The 12,166-nt window shown below is 40.1% G+C and overlaps 1 protein-coding gene across 5 annotated transcripts in view; it reads right to left on the bottom strand.

Moving 5' to 3' along the window:
* The window catches only part of FILIP1 (filamin A interacting protein 1), a 103,220-nt gene that overhangs the window by 54,944 nt on the left and 36,110 nt on the right, over positions 1-12,166 (bottom strand). For all 5 annotated transcript variants that reach the window (XM_084514900.1, XM_084514898.1, XM_084514899.1 and 2 more), the window contains one exon: positions 4,156-4,434. In XM_084514900.1, the coding sequence (XP_084371026.1) occupies positions 4,156-4,428 (273 nt within the window). In that variant the 5' untranslated portion in view covers positions 4,429-4,434. The remainder of the gene's footprint in view (positions 1-4,155; positions 4,435-12,166) is intronic.

Below are 12,166 nucleotides of genomic sequence, written 5' to 3'. Positions count from 1 at the left end.
CTGATAGAAAGGCAGGTGGTAAAGTGCTAAAATGTCTTTTAAAATGTTAACATGCTCTAGCTACTATACTACCCATGTGGGAACCGGCTATTTGAGTTTGTTATGAGAGAGGATTTCCCTCACAGCAGGATGTACAGCTGCTTGTACCTAAGTATTTCCCAGAAAAAACACAACAGTGTCGTCACCCAACTCTGCAAACCCTCCCCTGAAATGCCCAGGTCAAGGAGAACGTCTGGAAACAGCCTGAAGGCAAGCTCTACCTGGTTCTGTCAAATAGAAGCTGGAAGCCAGTCCATCTGTCCTAAAGAGTGCAAAGGACCTCACTGGGTGAGGCAACAGAACGCGTGGCTGAGCTGCAGGGGGTGATGCCATTTCTGCACTGGAGAAATGCTGCAAAGCACAGACTATAACAAAGGCCTTGAGTGCAAAAGTTGGTCCTGGTTTAATTGGTGTGAAATACAGAAAACTGCCTCCCAAACTTAAAGTTTCATCTGTCTGGCAACAGGCATAGAACCTAACAAAGGAATGAATTCTCTTAAAAAATTAAATAATTTGTAGTTTTTAAACAAACTTATATATATATATATATATATATATATATATATATATATATATTTTTTTTTTTTTTTTTCCCCTGAACATGCAATAAAAGAGTGCATGGTAAACATGTATGAATACTGCCCCCCATTTCCTCTCAGACCCCTAATCAGGAAATGTTGAAAATCAGTGCTGATATTGCTGGAGAAAAACAGTCACTGCTCAGAAAGCATACAGGCCAAATATATGGGCTGTTGGACAAGAATCTGTTTACCACAGATAGGATTATGTAGTCATTGTAGAGATTCATGCTGTCTGTGCTGCTTTGTAATTAGTAATATTTACACATTGGTTTGACTGAAACAACTGCAACAATCAGACAAATTAACACTGTGATTCATAGTCCAATTTATTCCAATGGCATTATCAGATTATTTTTTTCCCTTGTATATGGAGAAAACACCTTCATGGATCTTTTATCTCTGTGTATCCAATGCATGTTAGAGACCATGTAATCACTGGTTTATTATATGAGCAGTGGGAGCCCTCAAGAAAAAAGACCCTCTACTGAGCTACAAGGCCTTTCAAATCAATTCCTGTCATCAGTCTGTTTTCTTCTCACTCTCCTCCAAAGAGGCTGCACTTAAGAGCTCTCCTGCCATGTATACTGGGACACATTTTCATCACTGTAGCTCCTGTATACTTTTTCTCCCCTTTTGTTTTCTTACAAAATAAGGCCTAAGCTCCAGTGACCTCAGAAGTTGATGAAAAGTTTCTCTTCTCTACATGCAGTAAGAGCACAGGGCCCAGCCAAGAAACTTGACGACAGGCAAAGCCAAGTCCAACTTGGCACTGGAAGCTAAAACGAAAGCAAGCTACCTGAGGTCATTATAATAAAGAGTAAAAAAGAAAAAAAAAGAAAAGAAGAAGAAAACATAAACATCACTGCTGAGGCATGTCTTCACAGTTTACTGGCACTTTCACCTTTCAAAATTACAGCTGGGAGATCGAGTCCCAAAGTAAGGACTCAGAACTGATACCCGGAGCAACATGGCTTGTGACTGTGTTTGCTACGATGTCAGGTGAAAATAGAGAACTAAGCACATGAAGCATATGTAGAGTTTTTAATTTAATCTGCGGAAGCCCATGGTTGCCATGACCATAGCATCCCCAACTGGGCTCTCTGTTTGGAGAGTGCAAGGCAGTGTCACCCTGCACACTGTTCAGTAGTACAGATGTAAGGCCTCTGCTGCTGGCTGCTGAGTAAATAGTCAGTGTATTTTACTGCACTTTTTTCTTCAGAAATTATTGGATGACCCTATAGGTATGGCCCACTGTTATTCTCAAAACAAAAATCTCCTTACATGTGCCTATACACTGTTTGCTTTGCCAATATTGAAGTGGCTTCAAAATAAACCCACAGTCTGATTTGCCAGTCCAACAAAATGCCAGCCAGTCACTAGCAATGTCTGTACAGATCTGTAAATGAAAAGCCACAAAATGACTCAGTGTATTAGGTCACTGTGACAGCCAGGAGGTAATACCAGAGTATTTACTTGGCTGGAGTCTGCCTTGGCTCATCCTCATTTGCAGTGTCAAAGCCAGGCTCTCATCTCAGGCCAAAGAGCTGTAGCTTGCCCACTTCAGTAATGGTTCAACACAGGTACCAGCTAAATAACTGCCTCAAACAGGGGGTTTTGAAATGAAATTTAAAACTCCGATGGCTTAAAAACATAAATGATTCTTGTCGCTGTCTGGAGGGAGCAGAAAAAGAGATGCACTTTACAGCTGTCAGTGTGTTTGTCCTCAGAAGCCTCCTGTGATGCTGGGATGCTTTAGCGCAGCCTAACGTCTCTGTGGGGCTTCTACATAGGAATATCCCTAAAAGTATTGTGCGGGACAATGCATGTATAACCTTGGTGAGGATTTTCAACCCATACTAGCAGAAGATGGCAGTTATCCCCATCTTCCTCATAGGGATAATGAGAATGTGGGCAGCCCTTTAAAGGTTGTGTAACTTGGCTATGAAGTGGAGGACAAGGACAAAGAGCCACAGCTCCATGTGTTGACCAAGAGAGTTACTCGGAGATAAGAATAAAGACCACATTTAATGTCACCCATGAAGTATTAGTGACTTTCTTCACATCCCCTTTGAAGACCACAAAGGTGACTTCAGGGTAAATCTTTCTGAACTACATGAGAACAATATGTTTATAATCAGATTTGGCTCTACTCACCCCCAGAGCTGCATGCTAGCTCCATATTTTAGGAATTAACACATACTAGTTTTTGTATAAAGTAAAAGGAAGTGCTATGACTATGACTACTGTTCTATAATGATACAATTTTTTTTCATAGCAAAATTGCATTCAGCAGATTTTTTTTTTGCCTTTTTCCCCAGTTTTTCACTGCCAAATGACTGTTCTTGGTCTTTGTGACACAACTATTTACTTTAAATGCATATTTCCTGAAACTTGAAAGTGCTTTCTGACAACCTGAAGTGAGATGAAATCACAGAGTTGCAGTAATGGTATAACTCAGATGACTCATGTACCAAATAAATTAATGGATCACTTCTAAAACAATTGCTTCCCTTAATCAGATAAAATGATAAAAATGAATGCAAATTTCAGGGAAAAACTAAAGCCTGATGTGAAATGCTAAATAATGGTTACGTAGAAATAAGACATCACAATATAGCATGTTTTCACACAGGTTAGGCAAGTTTTTTCTGCTTGTCCACAGATTCACTGAAAAATAGCATTAGAGTGGAAACAAAAGAATGTATAAATTTGGCAAGCAGTCCTAATGCAAATGGGGATAAGTTATAAAAAGTCAGAAGTCTTCACACTGACTTTTTCAAATACTGTGTTTCAGCTTTTCATTTTGAAATTGCATTTTCCCTAATGGCTGAGACTCCTGAGAGTTCAGTGATTTATTATTGTTAAAGAGAACCTTTGAAACTGGATGGAAATTAGGGGGATGTGAGTTAAACACAAACCTAAGCTGTCTGCCGTAGCAGACTTATTACTGGGTTGAATAAATATGCAAATCTGGACAACTGAGTAAACTTCCAAGTGAGCACTGCTCCAGGAAAGAAAACCAATGGACCTTTGCAAGGAAGGGGATGTGCAGATAGTGCTGGAGGTCAGGTGGGACAGGCAGAGCTTTGACTGAGACCTGAGCAATTCCCTGAGTATGCATAAGGTCCTGGGCTATCTTAAGACCTTTTCCAGTATTAGTGACTTCTGGATTTCTCCCTGGAATATTTGTATTTAAGACTGTAATTGCACTCACTGTATTTGTTGTCTTTTTCTGACCTGATTCTCCTGTGGTTGTTTTGTGCCTCTTTTTAAGCATTGAAGACCATCAGACTCCCCTTTCTTCATCAGTTCTGACAGGTGTTTGTAATATCACTTGCTACAGTAGCTGCAGATAGACATGGTAAATTAAGCAGTACTTAAAACTGTGACTATCCTGTTAGAAACCAACTAGCACTCTCCTTATGGTCCTTTGCCTTACATTTGCATGTCACTGTCTCTTGAGCCCCATGATTCTTGGACAGCCTAAGAATATATAGATAAATAGAAAATACATTTAAAAAGTTGTTTAATTTACCTGCAGTTCTCCTTCCATTATACTGAGGAGTTTGATCAAGTCCTCTTTAGAGAGCTCTATGGACTTCTTGTTCTTTCGTTCACTAGGCCCAGGTGATCTTGAGTGCCGTTTGACAGTTGCTGAAACCATGACCTCATCTTCCTTCCGAGGAGGTTTGTTCTTTTTCTTGGCATCATCCTGGAGTTTTTCGTTCTCTGCATGGCTGATGACAGGCTTGGAATTGGAGAAGTGCCCGTTAGACGAGCTTTCTCCGCCTTGGTTTCGGGATCTCATCCCTACCTAGAAAGAAACATAAAGGTGCATTTTATAAACAAAACTATTTACAAAAAGCCACAGCAGAAATACTGCCTTTTGGCAGAACAACAGTCTTCTAAATACAGAAATATACTGTCATGCTCAAAGGAAGGGGGCACAAAGCTCAAATTTTTCAGTAACTTTGTGTGTGGCAGACAGTGAATCCAGAGCATTGATTATAAATTTAATGGAGTCCTAAAGTAAGAGTAACCCTGCTTGTCAGCATGCCAGGACACTGATATGAGCTACAATGTATGGAGCCTAAAGTGATGCAGGAAAATAATAACAAACATTTTCCAGGGTGACCTTTCCAAAAATCAACGTTTTGATTATTTGCAATTAACTACTACTGAACAAAACAGCTTGCTGAAGTAGGCCCTATTTTAACACACGGTTTACCTGAAAGGCAGAAATGCAATTTAAATTCTCAAAAAGTATGTTCCTTAAGCATAAAGTCTTTATGAGAGAGTGGAGTGACAATGCATGATAAGCAATGGTCACTCTATAGCTCCCCTCAGTGAAGCATTGGTTTTGTTCCAGGTAACTAAGAAAACTTGGGAATGTAGACTAAATCAAGTGGTAAACTGCATTTTAGGATAAATACTGCATGAGATCATTAGGCTGCAAGTGCGATGAAGGAAAGCTGAAAAGAAGTTTGAATAAAAAGCACAAGAAGGCATGAAAACAATAAGAGGTAAATGGCCATGATCAAAGCAGTCCTTCCTTCCAGAAGATTCACTGTTTCTGCAAAATGTTAGGTCTTGGTTATTGAACATTCACGTCTCTGTTCTCTTAAAGCACCTACACTGCACGCTTAGGCTATATCTATCCTAGAACATTGGTGAAGCAAATATTCCTGAGCTCTGACACTTGACTTTCTGTATTATCAAACTATTTGCAGCTCCTTGGCACACTTCTGGTCCAGGAGAACTACCACTCTCCCAGCCAGTTCTCGTCCCACACCAGGGACCAGTCCAAAAGACAGCGCAGATGCAGCCCCCCTGTTCTGGAACAGAAGAGCTCAGTAGTGCAAGCACAGCCAGGTTGTGCTATTTGACCTCATGGACAGAATGGGGCCCTGGGACCATTTAGTTTACAAGTAACGTAGCTTTGGTGTCACATAAAACACAGCTGCTAAAATAATCCTTTCCGTGAATCATCTTCATCAAAGATGATTGCCTCTGCTGGATGCTGCTCAGCAATATCAAGTTAAACAACTTGCCCTTGTCTTCAGATTTTTTTCACAGTTCTCTTCTTTCTTATCTGTCATCCCTTTTTGATTTATCAACCATCAACACATTCAGCTAAAATTAGCTTAATCTGCCTGTCCGTTTTCTCCTTCTATAACTGTCTCTCCCTTTTCTCCCTTGACCCTGCAGACTTGGCTGGGGAGATTGACACCCCTTAAAATCCCATTTATCCTGTAAAGTTTCATTCTCTGTCACTAAACAACAATGGCAGAACACAGGATGGATTCAGCCGTGCGTATTTCATTACTTATCAGTATTAAAAAGATGTACAAAACATACTCAGACATGCTTATATATGGACCCGTATTTCTATTATGTGGTCTTCCTGTGTTGAAGTAGGTCTTTGTAATGATTGTCCATGCTTAAATGTAGGTGGCCTTGATTGCTATTTGGCATCAGGATACGTCAGCCATATGAAATAAAAAGGCAAGAATGAATTTAGATTTGGTTCAGTGTCAAACTTAGAGGTAAAATGTAAGGCAGTGCAAATTTAAATTACGTTAATCTCTTAAAAAATCATCTTACTTGAAACTGCTTGTATAGCAGTCAAGGGAAACCACCAGAAATTTATGTTGCCTAACTTCAACTTAATTATGTGTATGGTTGTATCTCCTGCTGCCTCCATTTTTACTTAAGCCCCGTTTACCCAAGATAGTCTAAGAATACTGGAAAAGTAAAATTTGTACAGAGATGTATCTTGTTTTAGTTGCATGAGCAAAACAAATAGAAGAAAGCTGAAGAAGGGTCTGTATGTCTTAAACTTGCCCAGTTTCTGTATCAGTAAATCTAATGAGGAATATTCCTCTGCTTCCAAATCTTTCTTTTCACTTAAATTCACCTCTGGATTTAGTTTGCAGCTTGTTCATTATTCAAACAGATGCTTCTCAACATCACACATTTTGCTGATAAGGATCTCAGTGTAGCAGATAGTAGTGGTGGGGCAAACCCTAAAATACATTGACTAATCTGCTTGGCTAATGTTCGGCTGGGCCTGCTAGGGCTTGCTACTTACTTGAGGTAGGCCAGTATTATAAATCTCCTACTCAGATTAGCCTTGCATTTTGGTAGTTTCACATTCAGAAGGAAGATTGGCTTTTTATTATCATTGGTTACTCATGTCTTAACTTCATTAATTCGGTGGAATTCAGCCAGCAGCATGAATGAGGAGTGAATTAGACCCAATGTTTTTGAGAGAGAGAGTTTCATGATGAGATTCCTTGCATTGTAGGTCAGCTCCTATCCAAACAATGTGTGATACAGGTATACAATGGCCTTTAACTTCCTGAATGCTTAAGCAGTGTGTTTTTCATCAAATAGTTTGGATTAAACACATGAATTACACTTTCTAAAAACAGATCTCCATTATAACCCTGAACAATACCTGAGAACCTCAGGAAATCTTTTAGGTCTCAGGTTTTTAATGGAAAAATAAACATTGTACTATGTTTCCTCTCAGATAGGGCTTTTCAATTTGTTTAACTTTAATGGATTTTAAACTTTTCAACCATGCTTCCTCTCAGGAGAGAGCACTTGGGATTCAAGCTGTCTGTGTTTTCTGAGTATTTCCTTCTGAGTCCCTGTGGGCCACAGCCTCCAGCCACTTTCATCTCTTAACCATGGCTTATTTTTCATGGCTTACCGTGAATGGCCTCGTGACTCTAGAATATCCTACATGTTTTAAGAATAAATATTGTAAGTGTGTCTTACACATGTTTTCCAGTGGAAAACAGATTATTACATTACACTGCTTAGTAACATGTTGTGTTAGTGATCTCTCCGTAGAAAGATGACTCAACCTGAAGGTGCACAACTAAATTTAAATTTAACTCATGATGAGTTGAGACACAGTATCCACCTCAAGCGCAGCATAATCAAACAGATGCACTTGGGTATGTTAGACTTCATGAAAGCTGGTGTGTCACCCTGTCAAATCATAACTTAAGACAGCCACTTTGATCCACCAGTCCCTGTGGAAGCAGAGATAGCAAGCCATGAAGCCTTTTAAAGACTGAGTAGTCTTACATTTTAATTTGCTGTAAATCAATATAGGTAATGCAGGACCACAAGGACAGATGTCAAATTTATTTTTTTTTTAATTCATTAATACAGCAGCAGAATATCTTAACCAACTGATCTGGAGCTTTACATCAACCAGCTAATTAGACTATGGCTGTCACTAAAGGAAATCAAACTTTTGAGTTTTTTTTTTTTTTAATTTCTTTAGCACTTGTAGGTTTATTTTGCATCAAGTCTTACATCACAGTAAGTGTGGCAGACAGCCTGTTACTCTCAGGGACATTACCCTTAACAGCCTTTCTTTGTGTAAAAGCCTGCCAAAATCAGTGCAACGCTGACACCTACTCTGTCTTCAGTTATAATGTTGATACATTTCCAACATGTTACCCAAATGAGAAGGTGTTACTTGCTGAAGCCAGAAATGCAGGTCAACTCAAGCCTAAATAATGACAGAAAAGGCCAAAGTTTTGATATTGACATAGTAATTTCCAAGGAGTTTGAGGGCCAAAGTCAATGGCACGATCCAGCTGTTCTGCACTGCTCTAGGAATACAAAGCAGCTGTAAGACTGACTGAGTGTTAATTGGAGCAGTGTGAAGTAGCCAGAACATACCAGTGATCTTGGCTGAAACACTGTATGTTGGGAATGAGACCTTGGTATTATCATTTTGGATATTCATCCACATGTCTGATAGCATCATGATAAACAAGAAAACTTTCAGACCAGTTGCATGACATTTTGGTATGCAAATACCAAACCTCCAAAACTTTGTCTATCTGTTTTTTCATCAAGGTTCCAAAATTGATTTGTGGGACACTGCTAGTCTAATGCTGGTAACAAATGTCCTCCTCCTATCCACCCTGACCACACCTCTGTGTCTTACAGCATTCCTGATCTGCTAAAGAAATAGTTGGTATGATTTATAATGACTTCAGCATTTAATATTTAATTCTGCTGTTTTTTTTTTTTTCCACCCTTCATCATACTGCACATTAAACTAGAAACCTTTCTGAACAGTCGTCAGTCAAACAAGAAGTTTTTATGTGATCAGTCACCTTGATTTCAACATTTATTGGCTACTCATTTCAATATGTGCTCACAGTATTGGTACTTGGCAGGGAAACTTCAGTCTCTCTTCTGCTGCATTTGTCTGTGAAGCTTTAAGCATAAGGGAAAAATGCTATGATTATTTACTTGAGTCTGTATTGTTGTTTTGGGCACGGGTCCTCAGTTAGCAATCCACACAAAATTTTATGAAATAACCTTTATGTTAGTTGTACTGACATTGGGAGGAAATCTGTGAGGAATTTGCTGAGTAGGATGTCAGGAGAGGACAGGCTGCATGCTGGTCCAAACTTTTCCCCCGTCGACAGCAATTTATTCTCCCTATAGCTCAGATATGATGGGTCAGATTAGGCTCCATTATTTCTGCTATTAGAATCAGATAGTGCAAAAGGGTTCTTTAAACTTAATATGCAGTCCCTCCTGTTAATTGGACATGCTGATTTTGGCTCTGTAGTGCTTTCCCTTATAATAATAATAATACTAACAATGTTATAATAGAAAAATAAATTAATAAATAATGTTGATTTACAGCCATGATATAGTTGTTGCCTTTGGCTGTAAATTTGTAGTCTGGAGCTCAGTTGCAGATTTAACTGATTAAAATATCACATGAAAGTGCTGGGTTTCTGACAGACTAACAATTGATGGTAGGGTCAGTGCAATTGTGTTATTACTGAGTCAAAACTGAAATTATTTCTAAGCTGTGGCTTTGGGAGCTGCATGATGGGGAACTGCAACTTTCAGCAGCTCTGCTGAACAGGCCACTGGAGCAGGGCAGTGCACGGTGCAGAAGGACCTGGTATATGGCAGAGATCTCTGCCCAAAGACTACTGATCTGCAAAGAAAATTAAAAGCATAAGGTAATTTGAAATATGCTCCAAGTGATGACTGAAGAAAATATTAGCTGTATCTGCAAGCAATAAGTACCAACAAACCAAGACAAAACAAAACAAAACCAACCAAACAAAAAAAAAGACAGCACCTTATCAGGCATCTGGAAGAGAGGAAGATTGGGACACCAAATTGGCTTTGTTCTCTGAAAAGTCTTCAGCAAGGACTGCTCCAGATGGGGATGGATGTCCTTAGCCCCAAGGGATTTTGATAGACAGAACAAAGGCTATGTGGCCTCAGTAGTGTGGTGGTTACATGAAAAACATTTACAGGCACAACTGTTCACACCACCTCAGAGACTGAACTCTGCAAGCTTTCATTATCGTTGTTTTGACTGACCTGAAAAAATAAAAAGGATGGGGGGTACCAGTGCATTCCCAAAGGAGCTGGTAGGAACTGACGGCTGCATTGTGCGCAGTTGGACTCAGATGCTGCATGGAGCAGACGTGTGTCAGACTCCGGACTCTGCGATAGCCAAGCAATGCTGTGCCAAGGGAATGCAGACCTCATTCTTGGTTTGCTTTCGCAGATGACTCCAGTGTTTGTTTCAGTCATGCCGGTCAGAGGAGAGTGTCAAACCAAATGACTAATACAATGAAGAAAGGAACAAATATCTCCCCTTAGCAGTTCTGGAGTTTCCTGAATTTCTAAACATTTGCAACTGGAGCACTAATCATCATACGCTTTGTCAAGAGAGTCCCCCAGTCTCTTGTCCTCATACATATGACTTATCTGCAAAAGCAGACAATGAAAGGTCTTTGTTCCTTCTGGCCTTATTATACATGTGCTTTTGTGAGAGTGTGTGTTAGCTGCTTGCCCTCAGTGTTGGAGATTGGCACAGTGGTACCTTGTGAATAGGGGCAATTCTCTACTCAACAAACAGCCTGAATAACCAAGCCACAGGGCCCTAATTCTTATACACAAGGAGAGCACTTGTGGCTACTACACAACACCACTACTGCCTTCACCCTTTCACCTGGTCCACTTGTAGAGCTGGAAAAACACTTGTCACAACAGAGTTAGGATGAGCAATGCCCAAGCATGCTGAACCTCCTGCACCAAAGATGAGATGTTCACGTTCATCTTCCTGCTGATGCTACCTCCATAGCATGGTTTGCATCACCTGCACTGAGTGATGCTCTGCAGGCTCCTTCCCACCCCGCAAGACCATTTGCCAGCTGCGTCTGCAGCCTGCACTCAGGAGAGGGGGAGAGGGCATGGCATTACTCAGAGGAGCTCATTCAGGAAGCAGATACTGCCCCATGACAGACAGCTGTCACACTGTCTCCCTCACTTCTTGATACACTTTGTTCCATGGGCAGAATAAATTTGAGTAGCTTTAATTATCAGAAAAATGGAGAATTTGTCTTTATTATTGCTGTCTGACAAAAATGTAGTGACTGATTTTAATGCAGGACTTACATTATTTTCTTCTGTCGGGTCACTGCCGGCTCATTATTCCCTAATCCATTTTGGTCAACTTTTCTCTTTATGCTGCTAACAAATAGGGTAGAACATTAGCAAAGTTACAGCAGATACGCTTGTAGAGGTACAGCATGAGATTCTGTAAGGCTTTTTTGTTTTATCAAAGATTTATTTTATAGCTTCTAAAATTGATTCTTGTAACACTGGAGCATAACAGCACATGGATTCTATTCACCAGCGATTATGTTCATAATAGTTCCTTCACTTGGAAAAAGAAAGGAAAGGGATAAGCGTGAATGTTCTGAAAGAAGAAAAGATTTTTGCAAATTCCATATCCAGTTGCCATTCTGAATAGGTGTAATCTACTTGAAAGCAGAAAAGAAATTTGCAGAGCTAGGAGGAAACCCGGTCATCACTAAGGCAGATTTATACTGCTTTAACACCATTTTCTTAACTCCAAGATAAACTCTTCTCTGGCTAAATTATGGCACAGCTTTACAAAGAACAGAGTTTATGCTGGTATAATTCCATTAACTTTGTCATTTTCAGACAAACTTGTGGTTTCAGCTGGAATACTTTTTCTTGAGTAATGCACACTGACCGAACTAAGGAGTAACGTAGACTTGTTTCACAGAAATTCATGTTTCCCAGGCTTCATCTGGAAAAACATCTTGGATGCATGAGACATGAGGAATGATAAGCTATTAGATCATCATTCAGTCAAAAAAATAAACTTTTATATATCACTCCATCCATGTTTTGATTACTTGCTTTCCAGCTGCCAGAAAGTACAAACAGGAGTTGCAAAGAAGCCAGCTCAAGTAGCTGACACCACTAGACAAACATGCCTCTAGGTCTGATGAGGGTTAAGGTATTTTTTCTCCAGAGTGGCTGAAAGGGACTGGCCAGGAGCAAGCTAGGTGGCAAAAGTGCTATCTGCCTGCGGTGTGGCCTTTCTAGCATGTTTCAGCTGGGCTGAAAGAGATGGGAAGAGGTTGGCTCCTACTCAACCCTCTTCATGGCTTGTTTCTACCCTGCTGGAGTGCCCTGTGTCCAGGACTACTCCTGAC

The sequence above is a fragment of the Aythya ferina genome, assembly GCF_964211825.1.
Source record: "Aythya ferina genome assembly, chromosome: 3".
Classification (NCBI taxonomy): Eukaryota; Metazoa; Chordata; class Aves; order Anseriformes; family Anatidae; genus Aythya; species Aythya ferina.
This window is presented reverse-complemented; position numbering and strand designations above follow the sequence as displayed.